Source organism: Oncorhynchus mykiss, chromosome 5, assembly GCF_013265735.2.
Source record: "Oncorhynchus mykiss isolate Arlee chromosome 5, USDA_OmykA_1.1, whole genome shotgun sequence".
NCBI classification, from domain to species: Eukaryota; Metazoa; Chordata; class Actinopteri; order Salmoniformes; family Salmonidae; genus Oncorhynchus; species Oncorhynchus mykiss.
This window is the reverse complement of record NC_048569.1, coordinates 75,218,419-75,236,700: the sequence shown is the minus strand read 5'-3', so window position 1 is coordinate 75,236,700 and position 18,282 is coordinate 75,218,419. Positions and strand designations below refer to the sequence as shown.

The 18,282-nt window shown below is 42.7% G+C and overlaps 1 protein-coding gene and 1 long non-coding RNA gene across 3 annotated transcripts; both read left to right on the top strand.

The window, feature by feature from the left end:
* Positions 1-6,663: 6,663 nt before the first annotated feature.
* LOC110524572 (plasminogen activator inhibitor 1 RNA-binding protein) lies at positions 6,664-16,495 on the top strand. 2 transcript variants are annotated; one of them, XM_021604366.2, is made up of 9 exons: positions 6,664-7,082; positions 8,481-8,676; positions 11,872-12,015; positions 12,375-12,443; positions 12,652-12,726; positions 12,899-13,070; positions 13,160-13,219; positions 14,232-14,477; positions 14,639-16,495. In XM_021604366.2, the coding sequence occupies exons 1-9, from the start codon at positions 6,827-6,829 to the stop codon at positions 14,696-14,698; spliced, it is 1,278 nt and encodes a 425-aa protein (XP_021460041.1). In that variant the 5' UTR covers positions 6,664-6,826; the 3' UTR covers positions 14,699-16,495. The 2 variants fall into 2 exon arrangements, with proteins under 2 accessions (XP_021460041.1, XP_021460040.1); XM_021604365.2 differs by having other exon boundaries at positions 12,372-12,443.
* On the top strand, positions 8,683-11,238 carry LOC118964646. Its single transcript, XR_005051861.1, has 2 exons — positions 8,683-10,259; positions 10,542-11,238. It is a non-coding gene; the product is annotated as an uncharacterized LOC118964646 (long non-coding RNA).
* Positions 16,496-18,282: the final 1,787 nt, after the last annotated feature.

Sequence of the window (18,282 nt, the reverse complement as noted above, 5' to 3'; positions counted from 1 at the left end):
TTTTGGTCATGTAGTGTATAGATAGATAATCATAAAGACATCTGTTTGGGTCATGTAATCTTATTTCATGAACGTTTTATACATCACCTGAGATAGTCGTTTTTGTAAAGACATTGAGGACACTGGATCCATCTGCCCTTCACCAACTGCCTTTTCATAGCAACACTCTTCATAAAAAATTAACACCACAGTTTCTATGACAGTAGTTCTGTCCTCCTCTTCCCTGGATATTTTTTTTTGTTGCTCACTGCTGATTCCAGAGTCACCTCTACTATTCTGCTTACCTCAGGGTTCTTCTGACCTCAGGGCTCTGTATTGGAGAGCCCAGTTGACTGTGGTGGTGTCTCTTATCACTTCTGTATTGATGACCAACCTGACTTAAAGCATCCTGCACTCTTTCCCTACCCTCCTCTGGAACCTGCTCATGCACATTCTCTGGCTGGTGTGTGTGTGTGTACATGCGTGATAATAGTATTTGTTAAAGGGGAATTTTACTCAAATCATTTATTCCACAAAACTGTGCATGTCAACGCTCAAGTTTTCAAGATGTATTCAGTTTCCAAGATGCTTTCAGTTTCCAAGATGCTTTCAGTTTCCAAGATATATGGTGCATTTGGAAAGTATTCAGACCTTAACTTTTTCCACATTTTGTTACATTACAGACTTATTCTTAAATTGCTAAAAATATATATTTTTTATTCATCAATCCACACACAATACCCCATAATGACAAAGCAAAAACGGTTTATTTATACATTTTTGCAAATGTATAAAACATTTCAACTGAAATATCACATTTACATAAGTATTCAGACCCTTCACTCAGTACTTTGTTGAAGCACCGTTGGCAGCGATTACAGGCACACCTGTATTTGGGGAGCTTCTCCAATTCTTCTCTGCAGATCCTCTCAATCTCTGTCAGGTTGGATGGGGAGAGTCGCTACACAGCTATTTTCAGGTCTCACCAAAGATTTTCGATCAGGTTCAAGTCTGGGCTCTGGCTGGGCCACTCAAGGACATTCAGAAACTTGTCCCAATGCCACTACTGTGTTGTCTTGGCTGTGTGCTTAGGGTCGTTGTCCTGTTGGAAGGTGAACCTTTGCCCCAGTCTGAGGTCCTGAGCTCTCTGGAGCTCAAGGATCTCTCTGTACTTTGCTCTGTTCATCTTTCCCTCGCTCCTGACTAGTCTCCCTGTCCCTGCCACTTTAAAACATCCCCACAGCGTGATGCTGCCACCACCATGCTTCACTGTAGGGATGGTGCCAGGTTTCCTCCAGACGTGACACTTGGCATTCAGGCCAAAGAGTTCAATCTTGGTTTCATCAGACCAGACAATCTTGTTTCTCATGGTCTGAGAGTCCTTTAGGTGCCTTTTGGCAAACTCCAAGTGGGCTGTCATGTGTCTTTTACTGAGGAGTGGCTTACTTCTGGCCACTCTACCATAAATGCCTGATTGGTGGAGTGCTGCAGAGATGGTTGTCCTTTTGGAAGGTTCTCCCATCTCCACAGAGGATATTCTGGAGCTCTGTCAGAGTGACCATCGGGTTCTTGGTCACCTCCCTGACCAAGGCCCTTCTCCCCCGATTGCTCAGTTTGGCCTGGTGGCCAGCTCTAGGAACAGTCTTGGTGGTTCTAAACTTCTTCCATTTAAGAATGATGGAGGCCACTGTGTTCTTGGGGACCTTCAGTGCTGCAGCAAGTTTTTGGTACCCTTCCACAGATCTGTGGTTCAACACAATCCTGTCTCGGAGCTCGATGGCTTGGTTTTTGCTCTGACATGCACTGTCATCTGAGGGACCTTATATAGACAGGTGTGTGCATTTCCAAATCATATCTAATCAATTGAATTTACCACAGGTGGACTCCAATCAAGTTGTAGAAACATCTCAAGGATGATCAATGGAAAAAGGATGCACCTGAGCTTAATTTTGAGTCTCATAGCAAAGGTTCTGAATAGTTATGTAAAAAGGTATTTCTGTTTTTTTTTTTATATATATATATACATTTGCAAAATGTCTAAAAGCCTGATTTCTCTTTGTCATTATGGGGTATTGTGTGTAGATTGATGATGGGAAAAATATGTCATCCATTTTAGAATAAGAATAAGGCTCTAAGGTAACAAAATGTGGAAAAGGGGAGGGGGTCTGAATACTTCCGAATGCACTGTATTGCTTTCATCATGATGATGAGTCTGATCTCTCTGGCTTATTTTGATAGATTAGAATCTTTACCAACATATTCACCTTGACTCTGTAAAAATGGAGCGGAGGCTCTGGTATGTACACACACAAACACACACACACACAAAATGTATCAGAGGCTCTGGAATTTACCACACATAACATGCCCTCACTGGTGTGTACAAGCACCAATAGCACTTCTACCTCTCACAGTGAACTATTGATACAGATGACCTTTCTGTATTTATATCGCACACAATATTAGCGCTCATCTCTGTTTGTATTTTAATGCTGTGATTTAAGGGTTTGATTCATCTATACCTATTTTAATTGTGCAGTTCTGGCTGTTTATGCAAACACCTGATTCTGGATCCTTGTGCTAAATACCAAAGTCTAACCTCAAGCCCGGGAAACAACTACACACACCCTCACAAGGTAGGCTATACAAACCACAGATATCCATGACTGGATATCTGTGGTTTGTATAGCTATAGCCTAGCCAGTTAGCTTGGATTGACTGGATACCTGGTTAGGCTATAGCTGTACAAACAACAGATATCCAGTTAATCCAAACTAACTAGCTAGGCTATAGCTATACAAACCCAAGTCAATTCAAGTGTGTGATACTGTCACGGTCGTCCTCCTCTTCGTTCGAAGAGGAGAGGCGAGATGGATCAGAGGACCAATATGCGGCGTGGTAAGTGTCCATGGTAAAATCTTTAATAAAGAAAGACTGAACACTATACAAGAGAGTAACAAAAACAATAACCCAAATTCGACCGTGACGCTACAAAATGAGACCTGTGCTGAAACAAGCCACTAACATAGACAATCACCCACAAACAAACAGTGCAACCCAGGCTACCTAAGTATGATTCTCAATCAGAGACAACTAATGACACCTGCCTCTGATTGAGAACCATACTAGGCCGAAAACATAGAAATGCCCCAAAACATAGAAAAACAAACATAGACTGCCCACCCAACTCACGCCCTGACCATACTAAATAAATACAAAACAGAAAAACGGAAATAAAGGTCAGAACGTGACAGATACTGTACACATTAAAAGTTGTAAGCCATTTTCACAACAACCTCAGGTTATCTGAATCTGCGACATGAACATCACATATTTCTATTGTTGTTTTTTAAATACAGTACCAGTCTAACTATTTTTGAGTACCAATCTACCAACCAAGCAAGATCTCAATTTCAGTCATATCAGCTTGGCAAGTATTGATATTAATTTGCCTGATTATATTACTCGTTAGATAATTTTGAAGTGGTGGATTGTAACTGTAGATTAACATTGCATCCGTACAAATGAATAAATATTAAGTAATTGTTCTATCTGTTGGGTGTCATGACTTGCGTTTCTATCCTTGTCAAATCCACTCCAGAAAGCCATTTGCCAGACCATACTATCAGTATCAGCTAGTTGTTTAGCATCAGTCCCCTGCTGTGTCTGATCGCCTCTCTGTTCCCTTCTCAGATGGATATTGACAGGACATGTCAGATGCCTTGTATGATAAACTACTGCAACTGGAAGACAAAGTGCACAGGAAACTGAAGTAGGAATAGAAGGGTATGAGAGCAACTCCACAGTAGCCTGAATGAAGGAACACTGGACAAGAGAGAACTCCTATCTAATGGACAGACACTCCTATCATGTGCTGCAGATGACTGAGGCGATAAAAAAACGAATCTGATTGACACTATGTCATTGATGGAAGTGATGAATACTGTTTGCCTTATTTTTCTACATTGGGAGGCCTCAAAGACAATGAGTGCTGGTATTATGTTCTAATTTGATTGCCACCATGTCACTCATTGCTGCTGCTACTAATGTATTGTATTTGTATTGCATGTATTGTCACAAACACATTTTAAAGTATGTGTATTATTTAATGTATCAAATAATGTTATAACATTCCAATAAACCATATGACTTTTATTAATGATGTCTGCCCCACTGATGCCCTGAATGACTTTGTGGATTCAAAGTGGTAGACCTACGCTAACTGTATTGATTTTGTTCATTTTAACCAGCATATAGGGCCTACTACTGTAAATGCATGATCCACTTCACATAATTGTTTCTCTGGCTTGCTTGTTTTTTAGTGCTGTGATAACAATCAATAAAAAGGTTTCACCAGACATTGAAATAAAAGCAAATATGCACATAGCTTACTCACAACATAGGCTACACAAAAACAGAAATATTCACATGACGTGGCATCACTGTCTAAATAAATGCAAAGTGTCAATCAATCCAAATTGCGCCACGATTGACTGTTGTCTCCACATGCAAATCCTGTGCGGTCCATTGTTAGGAGGCTGTCAGCAGTAGGTCTACTATCCCCCATAAAGTTCACATATGTGGTCTGTGTGATCCAGTCCCCTGTCCTCTGTGGTGTCCCGCCGGGGTGCGCACATGTGTGGTAGTGTATCTGCTCCGGGGGTGGCTGGGCGCACACCCAGCAGCTGTCGTCCTCTGCCGGAGCCTCTGTCAGCATCTCCTCCTCGACACCGCTGAGTTTTGGGTTGCAGAATGCCCAAACCATGCCGCAGAAATACACGAAAAACGACCCCATGACGAAGACCATGAGAGCGTAAGATTCGATCATCGCCTTCGTAACTGCAGATGTCATTGTTCATGTGAATCGTGTTGTGCGTAATTAATGTGCATACACTTTCCACCAAACAAACACTTCTCTCTCTCACCAGCAACAATAGGCTGAAGCAAGCAGATAAATCGCCGCTATAAAATGATATAGAGAGCTATAGAAATCCAGACAAACATTGATATCCCGCCAGAAATGACTTGGAGAGGTAGTAAATGGCTTTGATCCAGCCTCGGAGGAGCATTCCCTCTGCGCAGTCTGATGTGAAGTCCTGGCAGCTCAATGACAAAGACAGTCACTACTGTCCTGTCTGTAGAGCGGTGGAGATCATGAGCAATTGCTATCAGGGCTCAAAAACATGATTCATCATATTCTTATTTCAGAGAGGACAGCATCCTGGGATAGGTCAAACCTTTAACAGAACCAGTCATGGCTAGGGTGGGCGCTAGGCAGACAGGAAAAATGGGATGTAAAATGGAGCTTCCCTCTCTGGAACGAACCCCTTTCATCTGTGGTGTCAAATATGTACCATTTCTCAGAGTCTGGTTGATTCCTGCACTATAGACATGGCTAGACTATGTCTCTCAATGTACATAATAATGTTGACAGACAATCAGGTACGAGTTATGAGGTTATCACTATATAAATGAGTAATCTCACAGTGTTTGTCATTATACCCTGTTGAAGACAGCTTGTCTGTAGAAACGTTGTACATAATTATTTCTCACCTTAATTTTTTAGGAGTTATCAGGTTATCAGCCTTATGCACTCCTAGCAGGAAAAATACACCTATTTAGGTCTGCGTCCATATTAACCAAGTGTCTTAGAGTAGGAGTGGTGATTTAGGATAAATGTTGCCTTTTATAATGAAGCAGATTATTATGGACATGACCTGATCCTAGATCAGCACTCTGAGACACTTGATAAATATAGGCCCAAATCTCAGCACTTCAGAGGCCACTCCACACAAATAAAATGTTTATACCCTCCATAGGCTACAAATAGTAATTCGAACCCTGATTAATCCTCTTTGTAATAAGATAGAGACATAATAAGACACAAATCTGTTAGGCAGTGGCTGGCTGGCTCTTCTCCTCTGACTCCTCTATTGCTGCCATCTGCTGCCCTTAAATGATCTTTCCAGACCTTTCCTGTTTGACCATGACTCCTGGTTCTCTTTTAGCTAGCAGCATCCCATCTAAAGGAGTCCGTATACCAGCTGACCCTCACACTTTCTGTGTCACTCACATTAAGTTGCTGATCAGTATTCCTACCCATATCCAATGAAATTATCAATAGCCCCTAGGGCCTATAAATCAAATCAAAGTGTATTGGTCATATACACATGGTTAGCAGATCTTATTGCAAGTTTAGCGAACCAGCATATACTGATACTTAAAAGATCGCAAAATATTGACTGTTCTGAGTTGTGCATAGATGTCTCAGGTCACTACCAGAACAGTGTTTTAGATTTGTAAGTCAGACTTGGTCAGGCCTAGGCCTAATTGACATTGCAAAGAACTGTGGAGGCATTCTATGGAGCAACAATGTTGCAAAATGTTTGAGAATGAATATGGCTATTAGGTGTGTGTGTGTGTGTGTGTGTGTGTGTGTGTGTGTGTGTGTGTGTGTGTGTAAATACAGTGGATTTAGAGTATAGAAAGGGTGGGGAAGATCTCCCATACAAGCCTCATACAAAGTAAATGCTTGAATGCAAATTGAAAACTACAACAGACAGCATGAGCATTCATGTTTGTCAACTGGAGAAAAACTAAATGATTAACTCGTCCCTCGTTGTGGGTATGGTAGTTTATTTGAGGGAGCCGCCCCTTACGTTTTTCCGACACTCTCCCTCATCAAAGAACTACACGCCCCACCCGGCGCCAAAGTTTTTGTCCCGGATGTCTATCACGCCGGAAGAGAAGAAGGTTCTTTCCCCAGCCATCTTGTGGCAACATCTAGCGAAGTGTTCGCACCAAGCCTCGTAGAATCGGAGGAAAATCCTGCTGAAGGGGCGCCATCATGCCCGGACATATGCAAGAAGGTTTCGGCTGCGCCATAGCTAACCGATTCGACCAACTATTTGACGACGAGTCGGACCCGTTCGAGCTGTTGAAGGAGGCGGAGAACAAGAAGAAGGAGGCTCCTGTCCCTGGTGCCGCTAAGACCGCGGCGCAAGCTGCCAAGCTCCAGAAAAAGGAGTCCCAGAAAGACAGGAAGGTCGTCCCTGCAGATAAGAAAGATGAGCCTCTGGCACCGGTGACTCTGAAGAAAGATGGTAAGACTGTTTCCCGCAATAGTTGTCCTCTTGATCTGCAAAATCGCAGTTCGCCCTGGATAGTTAAGTATTAACTTTAAGTTAGCTAACTTAGCTAGCAATGCTTTCAAAGCCTCCATGAGGTCGACATGATTCCCTTTGTCAACTAAAGTTGAAACGCTTATCACAGTCGTTGCACAAAAAAGTCACGACAGTGTAACTAGGTGTGGTACATTATTGTGCCCCCTGAAAACGAACTTGCAGGCGAACTTGTTTTGCTGCCAATATTAAAACGCCTCTGGCCTTGTTTAGCCAGGATTGTTAGCCGCAAGTTAATTAGCCAACGTTAGCTAGCCAAAGTCATTTGCTAGCTTGCTACCAACTACCTGTTGACCAGTGTTTGATTTGTGCATACTTGTTAAATGCACGATTGGCGAATTCATTTTTTTTGCAACATAAATTGTTTACCTAGCTAACGGTGTATTCACACCGGGGTGTAAGCCAACTTTCACATGTGAAGCAATCGTGCTAGGTTAAAATTGAGGATTGTTTTCTAACTAGTTAACCTACGAATTGGCTAGCTAGGTAGCTCACTAGTCTTTCGCTACCTGGTTGCATTAACCCGTGTCGTGACCAACCTCGTGGCCCAGGTTTGGACTGTGCAACAGCGGCAGTCACCTAACTGTCACTCGGTAAGTGGCGCACATTGTTCTCGACAAGGCAGGGAATGATGTCATCTTGCGTAGCGCGGTTGTGAATGTGAATATGGGCGTTTTGTGTTAGTGTCAAATAAAGAAGCTTCACGAGTATGCTTTTTCTGCTACTCGGTAAACGAACAAGGTTAGAGAAGGCGATATATATTGACCAAACAATTAAATTGTCGTTTACGTCTGCGTGAGTAAACTAGTGTTACTCGCCTATACATTGTCATGGTTAGTGTAAAATAGGAGGCCCCTGTATTTTGTTAGCAGCCCAGTTACGGCAGTCAAAAGTAAAAAAAAAAAATGGAAGAGACAGGTGAAGAGACAGGTGCATGCACCAACGTGCGTTCAGCTGCTGGTGGTGCATGGTGTGGGAGTCTATTTTGGTCAACAGTGGGAGGGACTTGTCAGACCAGTCTCAGAGCATGTTTTCATCTGCTGTGTACTGGCATGGTGGATAATACAAAGCTCAACCTCTGTTTTATAACATTTTTTTTTTATTCTCCGTATTTTAATAGTGTGCCCTTACACTCCAGTTCAGCACATCAGTCCTGCTCTCTTTTGGAGTTGGGTCTTGAGAAAAGTTCTAACTGTAGTTAGTCTCCATTAAATTCCTGTTCGAGTTATTTTAGCTAAAGAATCTTTGGAGGAAATGAGTATTGTACTTGTTTTATTGGGGGATCAATTACTAACTCTCCTCTGTCCTGTCCTACTCCAGGACCTGGTCCCAGGAGAATGGGTCCCAGACGTGAGGGTCAGGGCCCGGCTGGGGGTCCACCCCGTGAGGGCCAGGGCGAGGGCCGCCCCCCTACAGACAGACCCCCCCGGACAGACAGGCGGCCGCCACGCCGTTTCGAGAGGCCCCCCGGCGGAGAAGATAAGCCAGCCGAGGGAGGAGAGTTCTCTGTGGAGAAGTGAGTTCTGGGTAGAGCAAGGCTGTGTTCAGTTGGCACCAAACGTGGGTGTTTTGAAAAGGAGTGAAAGGAAGAGGTACTAACCCCCACAATAATACGACTCAGATCCCTGTGGGTGCAGACCTTTGTTGCAGCCTAGCAGTAACCCATCTGTTTTCACAAACTGATATTAGTCACTAAAACCGCTGGGCCTCGAGGAGGACCCCCCTCAAGCTAATGAGCAGTAATTCTGACTGCCACATTCTAACATTGTAATTAATACATTTCATATATGCTATCAAAAAGTAATAATTTGGTTTATGCAGGTCTTAGGTAACATTAGAATACGTTTTTTTTATAACACAATATCATTTTCATTAGTTTAGTGTTTTAGGCTCTATGTAAAAACGCAACACAAATTTAAGTGTTCGATCCATTTTATTCGTAGTCTTATGTTACAACTATGAAACGGAAGGCCTATGAGTTGGGACGAGGTAACAACTTGTTTTAATAACATCCTAAATCTAAATAATCAGTAGCCTAAACATACTTGTGCTTGATAAATATTGATAAATATTGAATATTGTCACAAAGCAATAATAGCATGTTAACTTTCTCAGTATGACCGCAGTCCTAAATTGTTAGCTCGCGCTTACATGGTGTCATATAAACAACAAGACGTTGCTGATATTGTTTTTTGCTTGTTGTGTAGGGTCTGCTTTCTGATGACATTTTGTTCTAAGATTGTCACAGTCTTATTTTATCTAAACGGTGCTGTCCTCTCCTGTCTCAGTTTCATTTGGTGGTGGCTCGGGCACCTTCTCAGGGTGCACCGTTCAGACTTTTTTACGCTTAAGCCTCGAGGGTGTAGGTTCAGGTTGAGGCCCAGAATAATAATCATCAGAGATGTCATGATTAATTTCTTCCCTGCCGTCGGAGTCATTTTCATTCAGATTTTGTAGCAACGCTAACGCAGCATGTGCATCCATTCGTCTTGGTCCATTACGCACGCTTTCACTGTGTACTCCAAGTAGGCCAGAGTGGACTGATAAGACTGCGTGATTTGGTGGACTAATATAGGGGACATATCATTTAGAGATTATAAATAGTAGATAAATACAGTAGAATGGCCTGCCCTGTTTTTCACTGACAATTGGTGATTACATAATTATGCATTGTTCGCTTCCCTGCGCTCATCCACTCTTCTTCCAACTGGGCACAGCACCTTCAATGCTCGGGAGAAGTAGGGGCAACGGGGAAAAACCCACAAACTTAAATGACATACCCTCCTAAATCTGGTTATAACTCCAGTTCTGTTTGCGATATTAAGATTCTAGCGACAGTGTGTTGTAGAACCTTTTAGGAAATGTCAAGTACGGAGGGGACATGATGGCAGAGTAATAATTTTATTTAAATTCATGGGCAGTCCAAATTACTGCTTTAGCGGTTCTAGTGATAACTGATACAAATGACAGAACCCACACTGGCCTTCTGTAAGACAGTATTGTTCTCGCTTAAAAAATGTAAACTTACCAGTCGTTTATTGTAAACAAAAGTGACCCCCTTCTCTATTTGACAGGAATTTCCCCCTCAGGCTGTCAGAGGTAACTCAAACATACCTTAATTATGGGTTCCACGCCACCACCACTCTACTGTTAAGTTACAAAGTCATGCCACTTTCACTGATGGTTTTTCACCTTTGCCTTGCCACTTATATTAAACTGTAACCACACAGCAGGGTGTGTATGTAAAGAGTGGCGGTAAACATATAAAACCCTGTTATGATACATTTCAAATACGCCTTTTCTGTTGTATAAAGAGTTGCTGATCTATCATGAATAGCCGGGGGGTTATATACTCACAATTCAACGGTGATTTCTCTTAAGGTAGAATCCTGCATCGGGTCGGATACCCATGGCTACCTTATCGGTGAGCCGCAAAAATATCAACTTGTGGGTGAAATGAACATTCTGTCAACACGTGGGTCGGGTCGTGGTTCAGAACAATTACATTGTCGGCTGAAAACATTTTAAATCAAGATAATACACTTCTTTTTTTTAACCCAGGAGCTTATTGGGTTGAGACAAGGCTTTCAGCCATGCACGCTTTGAGTGTGTGTGGAGCTGGGAACTGTCCCTTATTTGTGTGGTGCCAAAAAATTCTAATTTGTCCACATGCAGGGATCATGTTCCCTCTCCTCACGTGAGAATAGGCTATATAACGTGTAAACCAATGCGGCTGTTAAGTTTGATAAGCCTACTAAGTAAATGTAGCCTATTTTTGCAACCTATAGTCGGTTCTGGGAATGGTTTAATTAGGCCTAAACTATTTGATCATCTAAACAATATTTAATCTAAAGGTATTGTTTTAGGACAGCTATTGGGTTTCATCACAGTTAAGAAGGCTAATTAGAAGGCTCTTTCAGTATTTTAAGTGACTTGTTGCATTGTGAAAATGAAAATATATTTTTCTTAATTCATGGTATGGTTTCTGTTTATCCAAATGTTGAATAGACATGCAGACAAATGAATTAATGCAGGGAAGGGGATTAAAAATAATTATGCCTACTACTCTGGAGTTTTTTTAAAAAATTTTTTTTTTTTTAATTTCACCTTTATTTAACCAGGTAGGCTAGTTGAGAACAAGTTCTCGTTTGCAACTGCGACCTGGCCAAGATAAAGCATAGCAGTATGAGCAGACAACACAGAGTTACACATGGAGCACAAACAGTTAAATATATTGATGTTATATGGCGGGGTAACGGATCGGCTCACGGAACAATTCTATCCATCTCGATCTGGGTGAGTCGGGTTGCAGAGAGAACTCTTTCCTGATATTGGGTGGGGCTCAGAATTTATGTGGCCGGGGCGGATGCTGCTCCAAAAAAACGGATCCCTGCAGGACTCTACTCTAAGGAAGGATGGAATTAAGAGTGCATTTTGAAAGTATTCAAACAGTGCCTAAGGAAAGGTAAGATCTGTATGACTATGGCATAACACTGTTTCAGTGTAGTTCACAGTATTGGTTATTTTTCACACAGTGTTTTGGGGTCTTCATTCTAACACTTAATGTTTGTTATTTCTTCCTTTATGTACTGGGGTCTGTTCCTGAGGATGTCTGCTCTATTCGTTACATTTCTATGTACAATGTTTCACCTCACTGAATACACATCAACTGTAGCAGCCTGTTGATTGGTTGGTTTCCTTGTCTGTCCAGGCCCATTGGTGATAGGCAGATGAGAGGACGTGGAGGCAGCCGAGGCGGTATCCGTGGCGGCAGGGGCCGGGGCATGGGCAGGAGCGACGGCTTTGACGCCAGAGGAAAGCGTGAATTCGACAGACACAGCGGCAGTGATCGATCGTACGTCTTCTGTGTCATGTTGTGAATTGTGTATTAACTCCGGGCTGGATAAGTCGTATCTCATTATTAGGCAGATTTCCTACTCCGGATCTAAATGGCATGCTCAATGGAGAATCTCTATCCTAACTAGATTTTTTTTGTCCAGATTGAGGGGCAAAAAAAGAATTTTTAGGGTCATTATCCATTGAGATGAATTTGTAGTCCAGCACTAGGCTTCATCTTTGTCTGGAGAACTGGTGCATAAGAACTACTTGTTTGAAGTATAAGAACCAGTTTTTAAAAAATGTGATAAACTATGTTTTTTGCTGGAGAGACTATTGATGTGAAGCTGTGCGCTAAAGCCCATGTTGTTTCAGCAGCCAGAAAGGTGAGGAGAAACGTGGAGGAAGTGGATCTCACAACTGGGGCACCGTCAAGGATGAGATGGGGTGAGCAGCACAGCCGACCTAGCACAACACTTTTTCTCTCGACTTTCTCAAAGGCTGTCTGCAAACCAAGTGTTGTTGAGTTACCTTGTTCAGTTGTGTGTAAACTAATTTGATGTGTTGAGCCAAGACCCCTGGTCTCTATACTGTCCTGGTCACCTGTCAACATACTCAATGTATGAGAGAGAAACTTGTTATTTTTTCTCCACAGCGAGCACGACCAATCGAACGTGACCGAGGAGACCCCCGAGGGAGAGGAGCCTCGGCCTGCTGACTCTGAGAACAAGTGAGTTGAGGGCTGAGCCTTAAACCATTTCTCCCTCTTCTGCCTAGTGTGCATTCGTTCACTACCTCTCAGGAATTTAAAAGCACGGTCTGGATGGGTTCTCCACCCTATTTCTCATATTTTCCTGCCAGTTGTGTGTTCTGACAGTTCTGTTTTCTGCTGTGTGTTGTAGGGAGAACGAGGTTGGTGAACCTAAGGAAGTGGAACCCAAGGAGATGACTCTGGATGAATGGAAGGCCCAGCAGGACAAGGAGAAAACCAAGGTGGAGTTCAACATCCGCAAGGCCAACGAGGGAGCCGACAGCCAGTGGAAGAAAGGATACGTGCTGCACAAGTCCAAGGACGTGAGTAGACTGTCAAAACCACAATACTGACTTAGCCTCCATTTTTTATTTTACATGACCTACTATGTTTTCGTCCCTCTCCAATAAAGGAGAAGAAGGCTGATGCTCTTATTGAAGCTGCGGTGGAGGCTGAGGCAGTTGCCCCTAAGGTGAGTATCACATCTGACAGAAGCGCACGCACTCTCTCTCCCCATGAAAATTAAAGGCAGAGTGTGATATTTTGGCAATTCTGGCTCTTTTTGTGTCTACCCCCCTGAACTCATAGATAGCATTTGGAAGGAAGTTGGTTGTTTTGTAAGCTATTGCTAACTAGCGTTAGCACAATGACTTGAAGTTCACAGAAACAGCTAACATGCTTGGATCTAATCATCAACTCTTATCTAAATGATATGAGCGCACATCTGCTTCACTCCGTCTGAACTGACTGCCGTCTGGCAACAAAATAATAGTTTCCCCGTAACAATAAATCTATACCACTTACAGTACAATAAAACATGTAAAAATGATTCTCGGCTCTTTATGAACTCTTGAAACAATCCAAATTTGATGATTTATTTGACACAGCAACATTATTTTAATCTGTCTTCACACCTCCAACAGTTTCTCCCAGGGTTTCTCCCAGGGTTTTGTGGGAACATCCAGCCTCAGAGAAAGCCACAGATAAGGTGTGCTTGAACCCTGTGATAGCCCACAGATGGTCATCCATCCAAACAATATCATAAATGGTGATCGAGTCATGCTGGGCCTTGGCATCTTCATTGTTAACATTTGTTCGCTCAATTTGAAACTTTACACACGGTGACTTTACAAGTGTATCCATGAGTTCATCCGAGTCTGGTTAAGTATAAAGAAGATTGATTGTCAAAATCTTACACTATCCCTTTAATGCAGAACTCGCCAGAACAATTGTCAGTGTGCACAGTAAGGGGCCGTTTGTTCGCTTGCTGTCGGCTAGGTGGTTTTAGGGACTACCCACCGGTGGGCAACTGAAGGCTGTCATTTTTGCCTATTTCTATATGTAGAATTGGTTTGCAACTAAGTACTTTTAAACCAGCAGATGCTTAACAATCCTATTGGTCTGTCTGTGCCATAAGATGACAATGTTGCTCAGATGTGTGTTCTGTCATTGATGATGTTCTCTTTCTTCCCTTGATCTCTCAGGCTGAGGACGATCACCACTTCCGGAAGCCGGCCAATGACATCACAGCCCAGCTGGAGATAAACTTTGGAGACCTTGGACGCCCCAGCCGTGGTCGTGGTGGGCCCCGTGGCGGCAGGGGGAGCCGAGGGCGTGGAGAGGGCAGAGGAGAGTTCCGTGGAGAGTTTCGTGAGCGTGAGCCCAGGGAGCCCCGTGAGCGTGATGGTGGAGCCCCCACCAGGCCGACCCGTGGAGGACGCACTGACAAGGTAAAGAATACTAATTACTACTAGTCTGTTACAGCTGCTGTGGAAAGGATTTGAGATTAAAAGGAATTTGGATTAAGTACAACATACATGGTCATTTCACTGTATATGTCTGATCGATCTCATTTCCTCTTGTTTTCCCAACCCTCTAACCCTCCTCTCAGCCGAGCGGGGTGATTGTGCCCAATGTGGATGATCCAGAGGCCTTCCCGGCCCTGGCCTAAAATGGAGCGGCTGCCCCATAGGCCCCCAGGAGCCCTTAGCAGTCCCCCCAAGCAGGCCCCTAGGCCACTCTACGAGGCTCGCATGTTTCTGAATCCTTCAGCAAAAATGGTATGATGGAGATGACCGTCATTGCTCATGACACTCGCATCTGAGGACTGAATTTTACCCATTTTGGAAAAGGGGGGGGGGGGGGAATACGGAAAAGAAAAAAAACAAAGAAAAAAGAAAAGGACTTGTTGCTACTTCCGGAGGTTTTGTACTTAGAAACAAGGTAGCAGGGACGTTTTCATACGGTATTTTTTTCAGAGATTATGCGTTCTTCATGAATAGTTTTTTTGTATTGCTGCTTGAAAATATGCATTTCCAAATATAAGGTATGAGAAGAGTTATCATTTTAGCTTGTGGTGTCCCATAGCTGTGGAGGGATGGAACCCAAGCCAACTAGCTCTTACCATACTGGGTATTTCTGAAGAAGTTTCTGCATCATCACTCAGTGAGATTTTAAGGGCTGCTTTAGTTCTGGGGTTTTATGTATTATATATTTTTTTTAAAGTAAGGCCTAGACCTCTGATGTAGGCCTGTAAAAGTACATTTTTTTTCATGGTAAGAGCTCTTTTTCATGGTAAGAGATTGTATTTCTGATGGTGCAGATAAGGACATGCCTTGATCGTTGATCTAGTGATTGTACCTACACCCAAATTGTTAGAGTAGAGCCTAATTCACTTATGTATTAAAAGGTATTTTGTATAGAAAAGTTTCCAAATGACTCAATAGATCACTTGCAGGGGGAAGGAATACTTCAATTATTTAAAATGTATCACTGACATTGGATCGTGTGACTCCTAAAAGTGAACATTGTACTGTTTCAGTACAATGTACACCCTCTTGGGCTGTGTCTCAATGGTGTACCATGGCTTCCTCTCCTTGTTTCCTCTATACTGATCTGGAAACACAGTTAACATATTAGTTCAGGTCCAAGTAAAGAAGAGGAAGCCAATTTTAGACTAGTGAGCTGTATCGATAGGTCCCATTGTACTGTTTAATTTACACACTCTTGGGCTGTGTCTCAATGGTGTACAGTGGCTTCCTCTCCTTGTTTCCTCTATACTGATCTGGAAACACAGTTAACATATTAGTTCAGGTCCAAGGAAAGAAGAGGAAGCCAATTTTAGACTAGTGAGCTGTATCGATAGGTCCCATTGTACTGTTTAATTTACACACTCTTGGGCTGTGTCTCAATGGTGTACAGTGGCTTCCTCTCCTTGTTTCCTCTATACTGATCTGGAAACACAGTTAACATATTAGTTCAGGTCCAAGGAAAGAAGAGGAAGCCAATTTTAGACTATTGAGCTGTGGCCTTGGTCATTTGGAAGCCATCAGGCCTTGCACTGTTTAAACACTCCACTCCAGGGCCGTGTTCAGCAGGGCACCGTGTCATGCAATGTTAAAAATATAAATATACTTAATTAGAACAGATGTGCTCTTCTGAAATGTAGAGTAAGGAGTTATGTCAGCTCTACTTGTGGCATTTCTATCTGCAACACTGTACATCGCACCCTGCTGAACGGGACCCAGTATACTGATACAATTGTGAACCTGCTCCTGCAGTATTTCCTGTGGTAGTTGAATATCCTCCATTTTGATTTTACCTCTGGTTCCCTACTGCGGCACTACTGCGTAATTGCTCTGAAAGAAATACAGTTGTGTGTGTGGATCAGCCAAGTGCTCTACAGATCTGTGTGAACTCTAACCCTGCTATTATAGACCTCTGTCGGTAAATAAAGAAGGTCGATTCATTTTTGCGTTGTTGACTTAAATTCCGACACATGTATCGATACAGAATCACACACAAGAAGCCAGTATGTGAGTTGGTTGCTTGCCACCGACATGGTGAAATCTGAAAATGTATGTCCCACTGCTTTGTTATGGTAGTTTGGCTGATGCAAAATGAAGTCCTAAAACCTAACTGGAAGTCCTGACTCACTGTGTACCACGTGGGTTGCGTCAGCCAGGCTAGTTTAATGGTGCACTGGTTCCTGAGTATAGTGGAATTAAGAAATTAAACATGGGGCCGATTCACTTAATTCTGATAGCAGAGGTTTTAGCTCCCTAACCGTGTAATTTGGCTGTATGAATTGAAAGCTAAGATGTTTCTTTTCCAGATCTACAGTACCGGGACAGCAGGTAGCCTAGTGGTTAGTGTTGAGGCCAGTAACTGAAAGGTTGCTAGATCGAATCCCCCAACTGACAAGATACAAATCTGTTGTTCTGCCACTGTACAAGGCAGTTAACCCACTGTTCCTAGGCCATCATTGTAAATAAGAATGTTATTAACTGACTTGCCTAGTTAAGCAATGGTTACATAAAAATACCAGTCCAATTTTGGTCACACCTACTCATTTAAGGGTCTATTTTCTACATTTTAGAATAATTTTGAAGACTTCAACAATAAAATAACACATGGATTAATTTAGTACCCAAAAAAGTGTTCGAGTAAATATATTTGAGATTCATCAATAGCCACCCTTTGCCTTGATGACAGCTTTGCACACTCTTGGCATTCTCTCAACCAGCGTCACCTGAAATTATTTTCCAACAGCCTGGAAGGACATCCCACTTATGCTGAGCACTTGTTGGCTGCTTTTCCTTCATTCTGCGGTCCAACTCATCCCAAACCATCTCATTTGGGTTGAAGTCAGGTGATTGTGGAGGCCAGGTCATCTGACGTGCACTCACTGTCAAAATAGTCCTTATACAGCCTGTAGGTGTGTTGGGTCATTGTCCTGTTGATAAACAAGTGATTGTCCCTCTAAGTGCAAACCAGATGGGATGGCATATCGCTGTGGTAGCCATGCTGATTAAGTGTGCCTTGAATTCTAAATCACTGAATGTCACCAGCAAAGCACCCCATCACCTCCATGCTTCACAGTGGGAACCACGAATGTGGAGATCATCCGTTCATCTACTCTGCATCTCACAAAGACATGGTGGTTAGAACCAAAAATCTCAAATTTGGACTCATCAGACCAAAGGACAGATTTCTACCGGTCTAATGTACATTGCTTGTGTTTCTTGGCCCACGCGAGTCTCTTATTGGTGTCTTTTGGTAGTGGTTTCTTCGCAGTAATTCGACCATGAAGGCCTCATTCACGCAGTCTCATCTGAACAGTTGATGTTGAGATTTGTCTGTTACTTGAACTGTGAAGCATTTATTTGGGCTGCAATGTGAGGTGCTGATTTCCGAGGCTTATAACTAATGAACTTCTCTGCAGTAGAGGTAACCACCTGGGTCTTCCTTTCCTTTGGCGGTCCTCATGAGGGACTGTTTCATCATAGGGCTTGAAGGTTTTGTGACTGCATTGAAGAAACAAATTGCTTATTTGAGCTGTTCTTGCCATAATATGGACTTGGTCTTTTACCAAATGGGCCTACCTTCTGAATACCACCCCTACCTTGTCACAACACAACTGACTGGCTCAAACACATTACGAAATTCCACAGTTTAACAAGGCACACCTGTTAATTGAAATGCATTCCAGGTGACTACCTTATTAAGCTGGTTGAGATAATGCAAAGCTGTCAT

Coding starts and splice junctions, on each gene's coding strand:
- LOC110524572 (XM_021604365.2), top strand. CDS start 6,827: ATGCCCGGACATATGCAAGAAGGTTTCGGCTGCGCCATAGCTAACCGA. Junction 7,083..8,480: donor GGTGACTCTGAAGAAAGATG/GTAAGACTGTTT, acceptor GTCCTACTCCAG/GACCTGGTCCCAGGAGAATG. Junction 12,016..12,371: donor CACAGCGGCAGTGATCGATC/GTACGTCTTCTG, acceptor ATGTTGTTTCAG/CAGCCAGAAAGGTGAGGAGA.